The sequence below is a fragment of the Neomonachus schauinslandi genome, chromosome 3 (assembly GCF_002201575.2).
Source record: "Neomonachus schauinslandi chromosome 3, ASM220157v2, whole genome shotgun sequence".
In the NCBI taxonomy this organism is placed as follows: Eukaryota; Metazoa; Chordata; class Mammalia; order Carnivora; family Phocidae; genus Neomonachus; species Neomonachus schauinslandi.
The window spans coordinates 191780131-191800489 of NC_058405.1; the positions used below are offsets into that span (position 1 = coordinate 191780131).

Below are 20359 nucleotides of genomic sequence, written 5' to 3' on the forward strand. Positions count from 1 at the left end.
GCACCCCACAGGAGGCAGGGATCCCCCAGAGGAGGTGGGCACCCCACAGGAGGCAGGGATCCCCCAGAGGAGGTGGGCACCCCACAGGAGGCAGGGATCCCCCAGAAGAGGTGGGCACCCCACAGGAGGCAGGTTGGCAGGAGCTCCATGCCTTCGGCCGGGTGTGGGAGGGGGCCCAGTGAGTTGGGAGTTTCGTAGAAAGGGAAGCCCCCCCCACCTCCTCCACAGGTTGGCAGCCTGAACACAGCCCCCAGACTACAGAAGACCATGCCAGTTTGAGTCCATCTGGAGGAAATTCTGGAAAAGGCAAGTCTGTGAGGAAGGGAGCAGATGAAGAGCTGCCGGGTGGGGCAGGGGGGGGGTGAAGAAGAGCACGGAAGCTAACCGGTGCCGGGCCCTCGACTAGCCACACGGCAAGGATCGAACAGGCCCCCACCTCACACCATCAACAAGAATACTGAGGATGGACTAAGAAGCAAACTGTGGAAAGCCACGTTTACAAGCACAGAGAAGACAGTGGGACAGTAAGACCCGCAGACACAGGAAGCACTCTGGAGACACGGAGCCACGAGGATGCCGTGGGCAACTGTGGCCACACCGATATTCTGTCCTGCACGAAGACAGACCAGACACGGAAACGCAGGCCGTGGCACACATCAGAGGCTCCTGACGTCGAGGACAGAGCCATCCCCACGCAAACATGGGCAGCGATCACACAGCCACAGAGGCGAATCCCAGACACGGGACTCCAAATGCCCGATAAATAATAAATAGGATGGGGGCCGCCTCGGTGGCGCAGTCGGTTAAGTATTCTGACTCTTGACTTCGGCTCAGGTCGTGGTCTCAGGGTCATGAGATAGAGACCAAGCCCCGCGTTGGGCTCCGCACTCAGTGGGGTGTCTGCTTGGGATTCTCTCTCTTCCTCTCCCTCTGCCCCTGCCCCCGCTCGTGTGTGCATGCGCTCGCACTCTTGCTCTAATAAATAAATCTTTAAATAATAAATAGGATAAATAACCACTAGTTACATATGAAAAAGTGCTCAATTTTCCTTGTCATCAGGGAATGCAGAAAGAGACTTTCCAAAGCACTGTGCAGTATAAAATCTCACAACGGAAAACAGTCCCACGTGCCTTTTAGGGACACAGGAATGAAAAGCGAAACCATCTAATGGGGTAAGAGTGGAGGGCTAGCTGCACCGCGTTCCAGTTCTTTAACAACCAGGCGTGAGATGAGCACATCTCAGTGCGGACATCTGTGCGGACAGGTGTCCCACCCAAGTGGTGGCAGGTCTGGGACTCCTCTTATTATTTTGTGTTTTTTTAAAAATGTTCACGGTTGAACCAGATCAGATGCAGGTTTTGTGGGGCTGTGAAGCTTTTAAAGTGTGTGTGGGGGGGTTCTTTAAAATAAAAGAACCCAAACCACAAACAGAACTAAGCCGGACACCCTTGCTCGTGGTCAGCCTGCAGCTGTGGCCCAAGGAAGGAGGAAACTCCCCAGGCTCCAAGGACGGGGGGTGGGGGGGCCTCCACTCTGTGGCTGGGAAGGAGCCCACGGCTCCTGTGCTTTCTGTGTCCTGCCTGGGACCCACCTGGCCACCCCACTGCCTGTCTCTCCAGAGGTCACAGAATGCTGGATTCTGGGTGGAACCCTGACAACCACGGGTTCCAGGCCCTGTGGGTCCCTCACCAACATTCCAGACTGACCATCCCTCTCCATCCTGAGCTCATCTCAGGCTGTTCCCCTCTCGGGCACCCTAAATCGCCTCTGTTCCCAGCTTCCTGGGCACCTCCTCCCAAGGCTCCCTTGACCTTAGCTGGCCACCCCTCAGGGCGCTGCCCGCTCTCCCAAGAGCCCAGGTATGGAGGGTCGGGCAGGGGTCGTAGCCACGAGCCTGGTCCCTCCATCTCCCCAGCCCTGGCCCTCCCTTCATGCCCTGAGGACGGGGCTTCCCCTCAAAAACACCATCCTTGCCCGGCCTTGTTGGCTCCCCTGATCTAAGTGAAACCCATCAACCCCTCCACACGCCTCCTCCAGAGCGCATCCACCATAGATGCCGCTTGCCCAGTGCCCTGCGGGCTGGCTCCCCAGCCTGAGCCTCCCTCACCCGCCCACTGCCTGGCGCTCTCCCCCCAGTGCCCTCCTGACCTGCTCTTTCTCCACCTGCACCAGGCTCTGCTGTAGGCCAGCTCCCCTGGAGCCACGGGCACTTGCAAGCTCGCCGTGAAGCCACGCATCTAGTCACCTGGCGGCACCCGGCATGTCTCCACCCTCCACCTGCCCCCCTCACCCGCTCCCCGTGGTGGCCTCCTAGCGCTGGGGAAGGGAGCAGGGCACCTCTTTCCCGGCCCGAGGACCCCAAGAAGCCTGGGCGGGTGGCCAAGTGGAGCCCAGAGGAGCAGGAAGCCGGGAGCGAGGTCAGGGGATGGGTGAGCAAGGTGGCTGTCCGGGCACACTCCCAAGCCAGAGGAAGGGTGGGAGTGGCAGGGAGACAGAAGGTGGGTGAGCCAGTCTCGGAGCACCCTCAGCAAGCTGACCCCTGAATAGCTGCCTGGGTAAGCCCCCCATTAAACTCAGCCCTCCACCTGCTCAGCACTACCCCTCTATATACGCACGCACACACACATGGAAACACACACACACACTTGCACACACAGGGGCACACACACTCCACGGTCCGGCGGAGCAGAAGGTCCCACACTCCTGGCTCCCCCTTGCCAGTTCTGTGGGCCATCCCCTCTTCCCACAACCACTCCCCACAGCAGGACCAGCGCAACACACCCTCAGTATGCTTTCCATCACTGACGACGTCCACCCCGAGGGCTCTCCCACATCTTCCTTGACCACTGAGCGCATTCCCTGCAGCCTGTCTCCCGCATGCTGGGCATTTCTATGCTGAGCTCTGCCCCTGCCCCAGCAGGCTCTCCCCTGAGCACCCACCCTGCCCACACCACTGCCCGGCTGGCCTCCCTCCTGCCCTCACCGCCCTGATGCTCAGGGGAGAGCCCAGACAAACCTCTGTGCCGGGCCCGCTGAGGCCTTCCGCTCCCGAGGTGTCTAGGCCCTCACAAGTCACCAGGCCCTGCGCTCCGTCCCATCTGAGCATACACCCCCACCACTGTCCTCCCACACCCTCCCAGTCCCAGGGAGGCCAGACCCCCACGACAGTGAGGCCACAAAGCAGGGGCAGGGAGACAGGTGGTGGCTCGGCGAGGGGCCTGGCCTGGGCACGGTGGGACGCCCATTCTGCAGCAGGGCCTAAGTGACCAGAACTGCCACGTTCGCAGGGAGCCAATGGGCTGCGCACACTATGGCCAGAGGAGAAGGGAGGCGGGTCCCCCAGAGCAGCCAGGACACCTCACGCTCAGAGAGCAGAAGCAGGTAGAGGGGCTCAGCATCACAGAACTTTCCGAGGAGGGAGCTGCGCTCCGCAGCATTCCCCAGGACAGGTGCCCAGGCAGGCACCCCCTTGGTCCACACTCGGGCAGTGCCGGGCCTCCACTCAGACCAGCTGCCCACATCGCTCAGGACCTGAGGGGTGGCTGGCTGCTGGCTGGGCTGCACCCTGCTCCGGCTGGAGTCTCCAGGGACCATCGCGGGAGGGAACAGAGGGCACGCAGGATGCACAGTGTGTCTGGCCGGGCCAGCCTCTCCACAGCCCTCCCCCCGCGCCCCCCAGAACTTGGTACAGAGCAGGGGGTGAGACGCGCATGCCTCCGCCCCGATGCACAGCGCCCAGTAAGGGCCGGGGCAGAGGCACCTGGGTCGGTGTAGTCTGAAGATACAGGCAGCTGAATTCCTGACGAGCGCAAAGTTCCGGGTGACAGAGAGGCCAGGGCGGGGAGACCGGGACGTGGGGGCACTTCATGCAGAGGGGAAACACACAAAGGCACCACGTGGACTGAACAGCCAGACCAATGCGTTAAAGGAAGTCTAGAGAAAAAGATTTAAGCTGGAATGATTAACTTTGGCGTACCAATCCGTAAAATGTAACGCCTGTATCCTTTTTTTTTTTTTCCATTTTTTTTTATTCTTATGTTAATCCCCATACATTACATCATTAGTTTTAGATGAAGTGTTCCATGATTCATTGTTTGTGCATAACACCCAGTGCTCCATGCAGAATGTGCCCTCCTCAATACCCACCACCAGGCTGACCCATCCCCCCACCCCCCTCCCCTCTAGAACCCTGTTTGTTTTTCAGAGTCCATCGTCTCTCATGGTTCGTCTACCCCTCCGATTTCCCCCGCTTCATTCTTCCCCTCCCGCTACCTTCTTCTTCTTCTTCTTTTTTTTTTTTCCTTAACATATATTGCATTATTTGTTTCAGAGGTACAGATCTGAGATTCAACAGTCTTGCACAATTCACAGCGCTTACCAGAGCACATACCCTCCCCAGTGTCTATCACCCAGTCACCCCATCCTTCCCACCCCACCCCCCACTCCAGCAACCCTCAGTTTGTTTCCTGAGATTAAGAATTCCTCATATCAGTGAGGTCAGATGATACATGTCTTTCTCTGTTTGACTTATTTCACTCAACATAATACCCTCCAGTTCCATCCACGTCGTTGCAAATGGCAAGATCTCATTCCTTTTGATGGCTGCATAATATTCCATTGTGTATATATATACCACATCTTCTTTATCCACTCATCTGTTGATGGACATCTTGGCTCTTTCCACAGTTTGGCTATTGTGGACATTGCTGCTATAAACATCGGGGTGCACGTACCCCTTCGGATCCCTACTTTTGTATCTTTGGGGTAAATACCCAGTAGTGCAATTGCTGGATCATATGGTAGCTCTATTTTCAACTTTTTGAGAAACCTCCATACAGTTTTCCAGAGTGGCTGCACCAGCTTGCATTCCCACCAACAGTGTAGGAGGGTTCCCCTTTCTCCGCATCCCCGCCAACATCTGTCATTTCCTGACTTGTTAATTTTAGCCATTCTGACTGGTGTGAGGTGGTATCTCATTGAGGTTTTGATTTGGATTTCCCTGATACCGAGCGATATTGAGCACTTTTTCATGTGTCTGTTGGCCATTTGGATGTCTTCTTTGGAAAAATGTCTGTTCATGTCTTCTGCCCATTTCTTGATTGGATTCTTTGTTCTTTGGGTGTTGAGTTTGATGAGCTCTTTATAGATTTTGGATACTAGCCCTTTATCTGATATGTCATTTGCAAATATCTTCTCCCATTCTGTCGGTTGTCTTTTGGTTTTGTTGACTGTTTCCTTTGCTTTGCAAAAGCTTTTTATCTTGATGAAGTCCCAATAGTTCATTTTTGCCCTTGCTTCCCTTGCCTTTGGCGATGTTTCTAGGAAGAAGTTGCTTCGGCTGAGGTCAAAGAGGTTACTGCCTGTGTTCTCCTTTAGGATTTTGATGGACTCCTGTCTCACATTGAGGTCTTTCAACCATTTGGAGTCTATTTTTGTGTGTGGTGTAAGGAAATGGTCCAGTTTCATTCTTCTGCATGTGGCTATCCAATTTTCCCAACACCATTTGTTGAAGAGACTGTCTTTGTTCCACTGGACATTCTTTCCTGCTTTGTCAAAGATGAGTTGACCATAGAGTTGAGGGTCCATTTCTGGGCTCTCTATTCTGTTCCATTGATCTGTGTGTCTGTTTTTGTGCCAGTACCATGCTGTCTTGATGATGACAGCTTTGTAATAGAGCTGGAAGTCTGGAATTGTGATGCCGCCGGCTTTGCTTTTCTTTTTCAACATTCCTCTGGCTATGCGGGGTCTTTTCTGGTTCCATACAAATTTTAGGATTATTTGTTCCATTTCTTTGAAAAAAGTGGATGGTATTTTGATGGGGATTGCATTGAATGTGTAGATTGCTCTAGGTAGCATTGACATCTTCACAATATTTGTTCTTCCAATCCATGAGCATGGAACATTTTTCCATTTCTTTGTGTCTTCCTCAATTTCTTTCATGAGTATTTTATAGTTTTCTGAGTACAGATCCTTTGTCTCTCTGGTTAGATTTATTCCTAGGTATCTTATGGTTTTGGGTGCAATTGTAAATGGGATTGACTCTTTAATTTCTCTTTCTTCTGTCTTGTTGTTGGTGTATAGGAATGCCACTGACTTCTGTGCATTGATTTTATATCCTGCCACTTTACTGAATTCCTGTATGAGTTCTAGCAGTTTTGGGGTGGAGTCTTTGGGGTTTTCCACATAAAGTATCATATCATCTGCAAAGAGTGAGAGTTTGACTTCTTCCTTGCCAATTTGGATGCCTTTGATTTCTTTTTGTTGTCTGATTGCTGTGGCTAGGACTTCCAATACTATGTTGAATAGCAGTGGTGATAGTGGACATCCCTGCTGCGTTCCTGACCTTAGGGGGAGAGCTCTCAGTTTTTCCCCATTGAGAATGATATTCGCTGTAGGTTTTTCATAGATGGCTTTTATGATATTGAGGTATGTACCCTCTATCCCTATACTCTGAAGAGTTTTGATCAAGAAAGGATGCTGTACTTTGTCAAATGCTTTTTCTGCTTCTATTGAGAGGATCATATGATTCTTGTTCTTTCTTTTGTTAATGTATTGTATCACATTGATTGATTTGCGGATGTTGAACCAACCTTGCAGCCCAGGGATAAATCCCACTTGGTCATGGTGAATAATCCTTTTAATGTACTGTTGGATCCTGTTGGCTAGTATTTTGGTGAGAATTTTTGCATCCATGTTCATCAGGGATATTGGTCTGTAATTCTCCTTTTTGATGGGGTCTTTGTCTGGTTTTGGGATCAAGGTAATGCTGGCCTCATAAAATGAGTTTGGAAGTTTTCCTTCCATTTCTATTTTTTGGAACAGTTTCAGAAGAATAGGTCTTAATTCTTCTTGAAATGTTTGGTAGAATTCCCCTGGGAAGCCATCTGGCCCTGGGCTTTTGTTTTTTGGGAGATTTTTGATGACTGCTTCAATTTCCTTAGTGGTTATAGGTCTGTTCAGGTTTTCTATTTCATCCTGGTTCAGTTTTGGTAGTTGGTACATCTCTAGGAATGCATCCATTTCTTCCAGGTTATTTAATTTGCTGGCATAGAGTTGCTCATAATATGTTCTTATAATTGTTTGTATTTCTTTGGTGTTGGTTGTGATCTCTCCTCTTTCATTCATGATTTTGTTGATTTGGGTCATTTCTCTTCTCTTTTTGATAAGTCTGGCCAGGGGTTTATCAATCTTGTTAATTCTTTCAAAGAACCAGCTCCTAGTTTCATTGATCTGTTCTACTGTTCTTTTAGTTTCTATTTCATTGATTTCTGCTCTGATCTTTATTATTTCTCTTCTCCTGCTGGGTTTAGGCTTTATTTGCTGTTCTTTCTCCAGCTCCTTTAGGTGGAGGGTTAGGTTGTGTACTTGAGACCTTTCTTGCTTCTTGAGAAAGGCTTGTATTGCTATATACTTTCCTCTTAGGACTGCCTTTGCTGCATCCCAAAGATTTTGAATAGTTGTGTTTTCATTTTCATTGGTTTCCATGTATTTTTTTAATTCTTCTTTAATTTCCTGGTTGACCCATTCGTTCTTCAGTAGGATGCTCTTTAGCCTCCATGTATTTGAGTTCTTTCTGACTTTTGTCTTGTGATTGAGCTCTAGTTTTAAAGCATTGTGGTCTGAAAATAAGCAGGGAATGATTCCAATCTTTTGGTACCGGTTGAGACCTGATTTATGACCTAGGATGTGATCTATTCTGGAGAAGGTTCCATGGGGACTAGAGAAGAATGTGTATTCCGTTGCTTTGGGGTGGAATGTTCTGAATATGTCTGTAAAGTCCATTTGGTCCAGTGTGTCATTTAAAGTCTTTATTTCCTTGTTGATCTTTTGCTTAGATGATCTGTCCATTTCAGTGAGGGGGGTGTTAAAGTCCCCCACTATTATTGTATTGTTGTCAATGTGTTTCTTTGCTTTTGTTATTAATTGCCTTATATAATTGGCTGCTCCCATGTTAGGGGCATAGATATTTACAATTGTTAAATCTTCTTGTTGGATAGATCCTTTAAGTATGATATAGTGTCCTTCCTCATCTCTTATTACAGTCTTTGGTTTAAAATCTAATTTGTCTGATATAAGGATTGCCACCCCAGCTTTCTTTTGGTGTCCATTAGCATGGTAAATGGTTTTCCACCCCCTCACTTTCAATCTGGGGCTGTCTTTGGGTCGAAAATGAGTCTCTTGCAGACAGCATATCGATGGGTCTTGTTTTTTAATCCAGTCTGATAGCCTGTGTCTTTTAATTGGGGCATTGAGCCCATTTACATTCAGGGTAACTATTGAAAGATAGGAATTTAGTGCCATTGTATTGCCTGTAAGGTGACTGTTACCGTATATTGTCTGTGTTCCTTTCTGGTCTATGTTGCTTTTAGGCTCTCTCTTTGCTTAGAGGACCCCTTTCAAGATTTCCTGTAGGGCTGGTTTTGTGTTTGCAAATTCCTTTAGTTTTTGTTTGTCCTGGAAGCTTTTTATCTCTCCTTCAATTTTCAATGACAGCCTAGCTGGATAGAGTATTCTTGGCTGCATATTTTTCTCATTTAGTGCTCTGAATATATCCTGCCAGTCCTTTCTGGCCTGCCAGGTCTCTGTGGATAGGTCTGTTGCCAATCTAATGTTTCTACCCTTGTAGGTTACATATCTCTTCTCCCGAGCTGCTTTCAGGATTTTCTCTTTGTCTATGAGACTCGTAAGTTTTACTATTAGATGTCGGGGTGTTGACCTATTTTTATTGATTTTGAGAGGGGTTCTCTGTGCTTCCTGGATTTTCATGCCTGTTTCCTTCCCCAAATTAGGGAAGTTCTCTGCTATAATTTGCTCCATTATACCTTCTGCCCCTCTCTCTCTTTCTTCTTCTTCTGGGATCCCAATTATTCTAATGTTGTTTCGTCTTATGGTATCGCTTATCTCTCGAATTCTGCCCTCGTGATCCAGTAGTTGTTTATCTCTCTTTTTCTCAGCTTCTTTATTTTCCATCATTTCATCTTCTATATTACTGATTCTCTCTTCTGCCTCATTTATTCTAGCAGTTAGCGCCCCCATTTTTGATTGCACCTCATTAATAGCCTTTTTGATTTCTACTTGGTTGGATTTTAGTTCTTTTACTTCTCCAGAAAGGGTTTCTCTAATAACTTCCATATTTTTTTCAAGCCCAGCTAGTATCTTTAAAGTGATGATTCTGAACTCTAGATCTGACATCGTACTAATGTCCGTATTGAGTAGGTCCCTGGCAGTCGGTACTACCTCTTGTTCTTTTTGTTGAGGTGATTTTTTCCGTCTTGTCATTTTGTGCAGAGGAGAATAGATTAATGAGAGAACAAAATGCTAGCAGAGTAACAACGTCCCCAGAAAATATACTCTAAACAAATCAGAAAAAACCTGAAGCAGTGGGAAAAGAAAGGGAAAGAGAGAAAAAAGAAAAAGAAAAAAAAGAAAAAGATAAAGATAAAAACAAAAACAAACAAAACAAAACAACAACAACAAAAAAACGAGAATGTGATCAAATATGATCAGGCTGGTATATAGATCAGTGCCACACACTAGATTTGGGGTGTATTTTGGTCTTTTAGAAGAAAGTGCCTCCCAAAATTTTAAAGAAAGAAAAACTTATATATGTACAAAAATAAGGGTTGATATGATGAAGGGATGGAATATGACTGTAAAGATGGAAATTATAAAAAATTTTATGAAAGGAATTGATAAGAAGTTGTTTGAAAAAAGAAAGAAGAGGATTTAAAAAAAGAAAAAAAAAAGGGAGAGGATGTGATCAGGCAGGGGAATAGAAAACACCATATACTAGAGATTTAGGGTATATTTTGATCTGTTAGAAGAAACTATCTCAAAATTTTAAAGAGAGAACAACTTATATATATAAGCCAAAAATACAGGTAACTACTATGAAGGGATAGAATATGACTCTAAAAATGAAAAATAAAAATGTTTTTTTTTTTTAAAAAGGGATTGATAAGATGTTGGTTGAAAAAGGGAAAAAGAAAAATTCAAAAAGAAAAAAAAAAGAAAAAAAGACAGTTAAAAAAAATTAACTTTGAAAGACTACAGAATCATGGTAAAAAAGCCATGAATTCTATGTGCAGTATTCCCCTAGCGCTGGAGTTCTGTTGTTCTCATTGATGGGTAAACTTGGTCTTGGCTGGCTGTTCTCGCTGATCTTCTGGGGAGGGGCCTGTTGCCGTGGTTTCCAAATGTCTTTGCCGGAGGCAGAATTGCCCCGCCCTTGCCCCCTCCCAGCTAAGTAATCTGCTCAGGTTTGCTCTCGGGGCTTTTGTTCCCTGCGAGCTTTCCGTACAGCTTTGGAGGCGGAGAGTGAAAATGGCGGCCTCCCAATCTCCGCCGCGGAGGAGCCGAGAACTCGGGGCCCCGCTTCTCAATGAGCCCCCAGAGCCGTCAGTCACTCCCGTCTCCCCGGTCTCCAGCCGCACTCCGTGCTCACCCGGCCTGTGACCGCGCGTTTCTATCTCTGGCACCCGACCCCGGGTGGAGTCTCCAAACCCAGCAGATCCCTGCGGCGCACTCCCGCGCGGCTCCTCCCGGGGGAAGAAGGTGAGTCTCCCCGGATCTGCCGCTTGTTGGGTCCCTGCTGGAGGAGCAGGGGCCCGACTGTGCCGCGGATCACGGTTTATGGCAACCCTGAGCTGATTCCCCGCGCCTGGGCTCCGCCTCTGCAGCCGGCTTCCCTGCTCCGATACCTGGGAGCTCTGCCACACTCAGGCACCCCCGGTCTTTCTGTGACCCCGAGGGTCCTGAGACCACACTGTCCCGGAGGGTTCCACCCCCCGCTTAGCCACCAGAGTGACGTCCCTCGGCGGAGCAGACTTTTAAAAGTTCCGATTTTGTGCTCGGTGGTTCTATCACTTGCCAGAAGCGGCCGACGGAGGCCCCTCCCCCGCCGTCTATCCTCCCGAATATCGCCTCGGATTCACTTCTCCACATGTCCTACCTTCCAGAAAGTGGTCGCTTTTCTGATGAGAGAGTTGTTGCTCTTCTTTTCTTCGATCTCCTGTTGAGTTCGTAGGTGTTCAGAATGGTTTGATCCCCATCCAGCCGAATTCCTGAGAGGAGACGAAATCCAGGTCTCCTGCTCCTCCGCCATCTTGCTCCGCCGGGCCGCCTGTATCCTTTTAAGAAATCGGCTTGAAGCATCCCGTGTAGACACAAGGCTGCCGCGCGGCCACTGCCAACTAACAGCGAGCCCCGAGCGAAGAAAGAGCCACAGACGCGGAACAGAAACAGGATCCTGCGCGGGCATCCGCAGCGCCTGCCGCCAACCCAGATAGCTGGGGCCAGGCGCGGCGCTGCGGAGACCAGGTAAGCCCCGGGCCGCAGGGAGGAGGGGCTGTGCCCCCCCAGGGGCCGCAGGGGAGGCGGGGCTGTGCCCTTCCCCTGCCCCCTCCCCCCCCACAAGCACGCAAGGAGGTGGGCCTGTGCCCTCCTGGTGGGGTGACCCCTCCGTGCCTAGCCTGCGTCCTCACAGCAACAGAGCTCTGCTGGAAACACCGTACCTGTCCTGCTGGAGTCTGGCAAAGGGGGCATTTCTCCCACGGGACAGCTCTCCCTTCTAGAACGCAGACTCCCTCAAGGGTAGGGATCCAGTTATCTTGTCCTCTATGAAATTCAGGTGCCAGAAGCATGGTGGTCAGAGGATAATCGCTCAATGCACCTGCTGACCCAGAAGCTGGAGTGGACTCCACAGCAGCCTTCTGGGAATGGGGGAAGAGCCACAGGAATGGGGGAGCAGACCCAGGTGAGGGCGGTAGGGGGGTTGGAGCAGGGGGGACAGTGAGCGACGGGTACAGGGAGGACTTTGATGGGACACAAGCGGGTGCAGGAGCAAAGTGGGCTGGCCTCTGGGGGCTGCAGGGACAGAGAGGCGGGCAGGGGCGGTGGTGGCAGGAGGTTCTAGAAGTGGCCCGATTGGGCCAAACTTGGAAGGCAGAGCTGAGCAGACTTCCTACAGGGTTGGCCTAAGGAGAGATGGGGAGAGCAGCCAGTGGGGACTCCTCTGCTCAGGAAACCATCAGACTGGACGGGGACAGCACAGCCTTACCTGGAAGCCTCAAGCCACTGAAGATGCCACGTCTCCCGATCACACTAAGCAATTAGGATAGTTACAAAGTGTCAACAGGCCAAATCTACATACAAGTTGAGTAAGCACAGACTGACAGCTAGCGCCTTTCACAGGGAAACGGAGCGCTGGCTGGGCTGTCCCACAGTGGGGACAGTGCATCAGAGACTGCAGGAGCTCCAGCCGGGTCGTCCCTGCACCTGCCGCGGGATTTGGTCACCACTAGTGGTGCCAGCTGGCTCTCAGATCTCTCACAGTAATTCTGGGCAACTGTAAAATTCTAAGCAAAACAATAATGAAGATTGTTTTTAAAATCCGGGCGAACCTTGTATAATCTCAGTCTGGGGACTGCTTCCTAAATCTGCCAGCAAACCAGACCCTGAAACAGGACAGATGGATTTGACAACAGAGTGAAAAACTCCATGGAGTGAAGTTCAAACGGAGAGAAGGTCGGTCCCACGAGAGGGAGAGGCAGCAGGGAGGGCGGCAGGGTGTGGGGAGAGCTCCCCGAGGCTGGAAGGGCAGGCGTCTCCAGTAACGGACCCGAGGAAAAACCTCAACGCCGTGTTCCCGCATCCGAGTGTGGAGAGGACTTTCAGCTCGTGCGTGGATCCCCGGAAGACAGGCAGTGCACCTTGCGGGCTCATTACCGACCCAGCCTTACCAGCAAGCGGGCTAAGAAGACAAGACTGATGATGGGAACGCTCCTAAAATCTGAAAATGCAACCTCTGTGAATTCTGCCCAAAGTGAAACTAGGTGGAAGGTGTGTGTGCAGCCCCCTCCGCGAGTGAGCCCTGAAACAGTAGATGCCCGGCAGCCAGGTGGTGGGCGGATGCCTCAGTTCCTTCAGGAAAATGGTAAGGACGCACACAGTGCACCAGAAAGGTAGGTTAAAGTCACAAAACGAGCCACTTAACTAAAAACAAATGGAGGGACACACGACAACACGCGTGTGCATACGCATGGGAGTGCATGAAGATGCACTCTGTGTGTACCTGGGCACAGATTAAAATCTAGTATGTTCAGGTTATCTGTTCCTGAGCAGTAAGACTAGGAGGATTTTCAGTTTTCATTTCCTTGTGTTTTTTAACAATAGGCGTAGATTGCATGCATAATCAGAATAAAAATAATACTATTTTCATTTGGGGAAAATTACGTTGCAGAAAAATATATCAAAGCATAGAAAGATTCGCGGTTAAGTTTAGAACATACAGATCACGCTCCCACATCCCGAGCGTGTGGCGCGTGGTGCGTGTGTGTGGTGTGGCAGGGGGTGTGGGAGGATGTGATGTACGGCGTGTGTGCAGACAGACACAGATGGGACTGGAAGCACACACCAAAGTACTGGCAATGGTAACTTCCGGGTTTGGGGATAACTGCCATTTAATCTCTTCCTACTTTTGTGTGTATACATACAGATCTCTAAACGTCATATAATTAACAGTGTAAGTTCGAAATTAGGAGGTGCTCATTAGGAGCACTTCCTTTCCTAGCAGCTGAGGTGGGAGCCGCCCACACGCCTCTGGGGGCTGCCCCCAGCCCCGGCCCCTCCCCCGGAAGGCCCTCCACAGCCCCAGCCGGGAGCAGGACCGGCTGATACAGAGCTGCAGAGCTACACACAGGCTCATTTCTCCTTGTGCCTACGTGCTCTCCTCACCCCTTTACCTGGGAGCCTCCCCAGCAAGCTTCCCACATAAGGAGCCCCATCTAGACAAGAGACCCAGGAATTCAGGCAAAACCACGGCTGCAGGTGGGGCTGCCTTGACCAGCAAAAAGCAGCCTAGCTGGGGTCCCTGCACAGGCTCAGCACCCCTCCTTTCCCAACCTCCTCTCCCACCTGCCCTGCCCCACCCCCTCCTCCTCCCTGGCCATGCCCCCCACCTTCTTGCTCAGGACTGGCACCCCAGTCCTCCATCCTCCCTGCCCCCTTCCTCCCACCTCTCCACGAAGGCACACCCACCACCCATGGCCCACCATCACCACTGTGCAGCTCCTGACTCAGTCACCCCCACACCCCCGTCTCAATCACAGCGGATTTTCCTATCCACTGTCCCCACCCCAGAGCCTGCCTGATGCACACACACACTCGGTAAATGCACGTGGAAGATATGGACACCCCCCCTTCTGGGGACCAGCAGGGGGCCTGGAGCCTTCCAGCAGGAATGCAGATGGAGAGCCGGGGCTGGGAGCACCTGGGAAGCCCCAAAACGTTCCCCAGCGGTGCAGGAGTGACCTTCCGGTAGTAGTCTCTAGAGCGAGCTCCAGTCCTGACCCTCATCCTCCCAGCCTTCCCATCAACTGACAGATGCCAGGCACCGATTGGCCAGGGAGACCCTCGGAAGCTCTGGGCTTCGTCTGGGTACGGGCCGGCGGAGCAAGGCAGGGAGGGTTAAACACACACGCAGTGGGGCCACTTTATTGCGAGGTCAGGAGGAAGACGTCACGCACAGCCCTGCAGGTGCAGACGTCCTGCACGAGGCCAGCAGCCTGGAGGCGCCCCGAGGTGTGGCTGCCAGCAGGTGAGGATCACGGCGGCGGCGCGGCCTGCCGCTGGGCCCCCCCCAGGCCTCGGGCATCCGGCTGTTCCGGCCATTGAGATTCTTCCGCCCTCCTGTGCAAGTCCTCCAGGTGGGGCCCTGGAGAAGGAACTGGCAGGGAGGAGGAAGGTGAGGGCCCGGGCTGTCCCCGAGGAGGCACAGGCGCAGGCCCCCTGCAGGAGTGCAGAGGGACCCCACGCCCCCTGTGGGCCCCGCCGGCTCGCTACTGTTCGGTGGTGTCACCTGAAACACAGTGCTCAGCTCTGCGAGCCCCGGGCTCCCGGCTCAGCCCCGTCCTGCCCTGCGTGGCGTCATGGTTGCACACGTGTGGCATGCATGGCAATGACTCCGTCTCTTCAAAGCAGGGGACTCCCAGCCTGGGGTCCCCAAGCCTAGGGAGCCTTGTCCAGACCCACGTGCACCCCACAGAGCCCCGCTTCACAGAGGGGCACCGAGAGGACAGTGTCGGAGCTCAGAGAGGAAGGGCCCCAGGGGCAGAGGCCCAAAGGCAGCAGTCAGCCCAGCCTTCCTGTCCCTCCACACCAAGGACAGGCTCTGAGAGACAGCGAAGCAACACCTGCCCCTCCCCAACCTGCTCAAGTCCCAGGGGACAGCTGTGCACACAGCTTTGCTCACCATTACCTACCCTCAGAGCAGTGGTGCCCTGGTCCAGAGTCACCACCCACACACCTGCAGCTCCTCCCCAGGTCATCCCAAAGGAGGGGGCATGGGGAGGGTGGGCTGGGAGGAAGCTTCCAGAAGCAGTGCCAGGGCCAAGTGCCCCATGGCCCAGGGAAACCTGTGCCCACCAGGGCCCCCGCATGTGCAGGGGAGCCCCCACATGTCCCATGGAGCCCCAGGGATGGTGTCCCGGTTCTGTGGGGCCCAGGCCATGCCCACCTCCAGGGAGCCATGGGCCCATGACATGTAGAGAAGGAGCAGGTGGGCTCAGCGCCCTGTCTGCACAACAGGCCCATCTGGGAATTCCGGAAAGTGGCTGGAACCCGAGAGGTTTCGGGGAATAATGGAGACCTCACGCAGCAGCCCCACAGGCGGGTGCCTACATCCTTGGACACGGCAGGCCCCACAGCAGCCGGCCGGGCACGTGGACTCACCGATGACTGCCAGGGTGCCGCAGTCCCGCTTGTGGAAGTCGCCCCAGGCTCTGGTCTTGCAGTATTTGCTGCAGGTCAGGATCCCGTAGCAGCGGGTGCAGGGCACCAGACGCACTCCCACCGAGCGGCCGCACTGGGAGCAGAACTTGAAGAAGGGAATCCTGCACAGAAGCCACGTAGGCAGTGAGGCAGGGCCCGCCCTCTGTGACCCGCCGTCCCCACCGGGGGGGGGGGGGGCGGGTGCTGGTGCCAGGCCCACCATCCACCACGCAGGGTGGCCACCCACACATGGACAGAAACCTGAAGTCCCCGTCCATGGATGTCCAGCACAGGGCGATTTTGAACAGGAAACACACTGTTGCCTGGAAGCCACCAGGGCCAGGTAGGGGATGATGCCGTGGCATCAGAGACCCTTCTTGCCACAGCACGGGAGGAGCGGACCCCGGCAGGCACACCCTCGAGCCCTAGGGCCTGTCCCCGCTCGGCACCCCCACCTCACCCACCAGGGTTTCCTGGGCAGGCAGCTTCCAGAATGCCCACGGGGATGATCAGGTGCACATTTATGTAAAGGACTGTTCTGGAACAGCAGTGTGGGTGCAGAGCCATGATCCCAGAGAGGGGCTGGGAGGGCCCAGGGCAGTACAGCCCGTGACACCTTCAGGAAGGCGAGCCCGTGCCCAAACCCCACTGGGCCACTCCACAAGCGCGCCTGTGACCAACCCCATCTGCCACTCACATCTCGGCCCACGGCCCGAGAGCAGGGCCATGTTGCTCAGGGCTTGGACACAGCAACGCTGTGCTGGGCAGAGCAGGTCAGGCCAGGCCATGGCTGCCCAGCCCACGGCCACCATCAGCCAGCCACTCACCGCTCCTGCTCCTCCAGGTGCAGCGCTCTGGACGGGACAGCACTTTTCCGCTTCAGCCTCTGGTAGGGGGTCAGCTCCGCTGCAGCGACAGAACCACGTTAGGCTCTGTGGGTGCTCCAGCCGTGCCGGGACGCCCGCGGGCATCAGGAGCCCCGAGCTGCTGCAGTGAGCCCATTCCCGGCACTACGGGCAACCAGGTGGGACCCCAAGCCCTTCTACAGCCCGACGCAAGTCTGAGGAGTCAGAGCCTCTGACTCCCAGCCTCTGGGGAGGGGGCTTCACCCCTTGACTTCCCTCTGCACCTGCATCCTCGGCCAGCCCTCTGCAGCCTCCTGGCCACCCCACGTCTTTGCCATTGGCTGGCTCAGTGTACCCCTCTCTCCACACCGGGAAGAGGCCACCAGGCTTCTTTGGCCTTGATCAGCTCACGATGCTCTCCAGAGCGAAGACTCCTGGCTCTGCTCTCCAGCAGCTGGCAGCAGGACACGGGGGGCCGGGGACCAAAGGCCAGTGAGGCCCCCCAGTGACGGTCATGGGTTCCACTGCACCCCCCACCTTCCTCTCCTCAAACAGCACGTCAGCCCCCCCACCCCAGGAAGGCCGCCTAACCTCTAATTCGGCAGAAACCCCCAAACACCTGCTGGCCCCAAGAAGAGAGATGGCGGGAGCCCCTCTTTCCTCCCCATCTCCCCGTGCACCAGAAGCCAGGGCTGCACCGCAGCTCATCCCGGGATGAGCGTGGGCCCAGGAGGCCGGCTCTGCGGCACTGTGCCGACCCAGAGCTGTTGTTGTGAGGACCACACAGCCCCAAGGCAAAGCTTCTGGGAGAGGTGACGATCAAGCAGAACCAAAGTGGGTCTGATGCGGCCACAGCATTGCGGTCACTTCTTCCGAAGAACACGGGCAGAGAGAAAGGAGAGCATCTCCGCGTGTTAGGGTGGTGGGACTCGGACAACTCTGTTGACCTATCGTTCGCATTCCGCCCAGTGCACACATGTGAAGTGCACAGTAACGGCTTGTGGTACATTCACGGATGTGCAGCCGTCGTCATCTTTACAGCACGCCCACCAGTCCAAATGCGAGCCCAGCCCCTGATAACCGCCATCCCCCCAGTCCTAGGCAACTGCTGACCTACTTTCTGTCTCTACGGATTTGCCTATTCTGGACATTTCCTGTGAATGGAATCATACAGTCCATGTGTGGTCTTTGGTGACAAGATTCTTTAGCTTAAAACAATGTTTTTGAGGTTCATCCATGTCATAGCATGCACTCGTAGTCCGTTCTTTTTTATGGATGAATAATACCCCATTGCATGGGTATGCCATAATTTGCTTATCCATTCATCAGTTGACAGGTATTTGGGTTGTTTCCATTCTTTGGCTTTTAGAAATAATGCTGCTATAAACATGTGAGCACAAGTTCTCATTTCTCTCAAGTACATACCTAGGAGTGGAATTGCTGGGTCATACCATAACTCTAGGATGAACATTTAAGGAACGGCCAGACCGCTCTCGGAAGAGGCTGCACCATTTTACGTTCCCACCAGCGGCGTGGGAGGGTTCTGCTTTCTCCACATCCTCGCCAAAACTTGTTACTGACGTTTCGATTATAACCATCCTGGTGAGTATGGAGTGACAGCTTAATGCAGTTTGGTGTGTACATCACTAGGAACTAATGATAGTGAGCATCTTTTTTTTTAATATTTTATTTATTTGTCAGAGAGAGAGCACAAGCAGGGGCAGTGGCAGACATAGGGAGAAGCAGACTCCCTGCTGAGCAAGGAGCCCAATGCGGGGCTCGATCCCAGGACCCTGAGATCATGACCTGAGCCGAAGGCAGAGGCTTAACGACTGGCCACTCAGGCGTCCCAGTGAGCATCTTTTCATGTGCTTGTTGACCATTTGTAGATCTTTCTTTGGAAAAATTTCTATTCATATTCTTTCTCCATTTTTAAATTCAGTTATTTGTCTTTATTATGGAGCTGTAAGATTTTTTAATTTATTCTACATACAACTCCCTTATAAGATACATGATTTTCGATATATCTCCCAAACAGTCTGTTGTCTTTTCATTTTCTTGATAGTGTCCTCTGAAGCACGGAAGTTTTTAATTTTGGTGAAATCCAATTTATCCATTTTTTTCTTTCATCGCTTATGCTCTTGGTGTCATATCTAGGAATTCATTGCCAACTCTGAGAATATGAAGATTTGTCCCTGTATCCTCTTTAAAGAGATTTATAGTTTAAGCTCTTGCATTTAGGTCTTCGATCCAAATTGAATTAAATTTTGTATGTGGTGTGAGGTAGGGTCAAACTTCATTCTATTGTGTCTGGATAACCACTTGTCCCAGTATCATCTGTTGAAAACTCTGTCCTTAACCTCATTTCAAAGTGTTGGCATCCTTGTTGAAAATCAGCTGACATACACTTGTATTTATTTCTGGGATCTGCGTCCTATTCCACTGGTCCGTATGTCTGTCTTCATGCCAGTGCCACACTCTTTTTATTGTCGTTTTGCAGTAAGTCTCAATTTAGGAAGTATGAGTCTTTCCAATTTGCTCTTTTCTTTCAAGATTGCTACAGCTATTCTGGGACCTTTGTAATTCCATATGAATGTTAAAATTAGCTTCTCAATTTTACAAAGAAGGCAGTGGGATTCTGATAAGGAGATGTCTTCCCATTTACTGAGGCCTCCTTTAACTTCAGCAACGTATTGTAGTTTTCAGAGTGTAAGTTTCACACGGCTTTTATTAAATGTATTCAAAAGTATTCTATTTTTTTTTTAAAGATTTTATTTATTTATTTGAGACAGAGAGAATGAGAGACAGAGAGCATGGGAGGGAGGAGGGTCAGAGGGAGAAGTAGACTCCCCGCCGAGCAGGGAGCCCGATGCAGGACTCAATCCCGGGACTCCAGGATCATGACCCGAGCCGAAGGCAGTCGCTTAACCAACTGAGCCACCCAGGTGCCCCAAGTATTCTATTTTTATTAATGCTGTTGTAAATGAAACTTTTTTAAATCTCATTTTTTGTTTGCTGGCTGCAATTATATAGACACACTGCTGGTTTTTGCATGTTGATCTTACATTCTGCAACCTTACTGAATGCATTCGTTAGTTATAATAGCGGAATCGTTCTATATCTGTACTTTGTATTTTAGTATTTATATGTTTAGTTTAATATTAGTTTGTTTAAAAAGTGGATTCCCTGGATTTTCAATCTGCAAGATAATTTCTGCAAAGAGAGACAGTTTAAGTTTTCCATTCCAGTCTGAATGATTTTCTTTTCCTTGCCTGGTTACACTGAGTAACACTCCAGCACATCATCAAACAGACATGGTGAGAAGACACATTCCTGTCTGCTTTCTGATCCTAGGGACAAAGCATGCTGTCCTCCACCATGGGGTCTGTGCGCTGTGGGCCTTTTTGTAGGTCTCCCCAATCAGGTTAAGCAAGTGCCCCTCTATTCCTTGTTTGTTGTATGTTCTTTATCATGAAAGGGTGTTGGATTTTGTGAAATGCTTTTTCTACATCAATTGAAATGATCATGTGGTTTTTCTTCTTCAGTCTAAAAATGGGGTGTATTACATTGATTTTGCTCTTGTTAAACCACTCTTGCATTCCAAGGTCCGGCTGCAAGCTACCAGGTGCAGAGGTGAGGCAGCCAGGCGCAGAGGTGGGACGGCCAGGCGCAGAGGTGAGGCGGCCAGGCACAGAGATGGGACGGCCAGGCGCAGAGGTGAGGCAGCCAGGGCAGAGGTGAGGCAG

At 51.6% G+C, this 20359-nt stretch overlaps 1 protein-coding gene across 1 annotated transcript in view; it reads right to left on the reverse strand.

Annotated features, from left to right (window-relative positions):
* Positions 1-14603: 14603 nt before the first annotated feature.
* Positions 14604-20359, reverse strand: part of ANKMY1 (ankyrin repeat and MYND domain containing 1) — a 43476-nt gene continuing 37720 nt past the window's right edge. Inside the window, exons 16-18 of the mRNA XM_021679014.2 lie at positions 16596-16674; positions 15730-15890; positions 14604-14713 (exon numbers count right to left, since the gene is read on the reverse strand). Coding sequence (XP_021534689.2) covers positions 14604-14713; positions 15730-15890; positions 16596-16674 — 350 coding nt within the window. The remainder of the gene's footprint in view (positions 14714-15729; positions 15891-16595; positions 16675-20359) is intronic.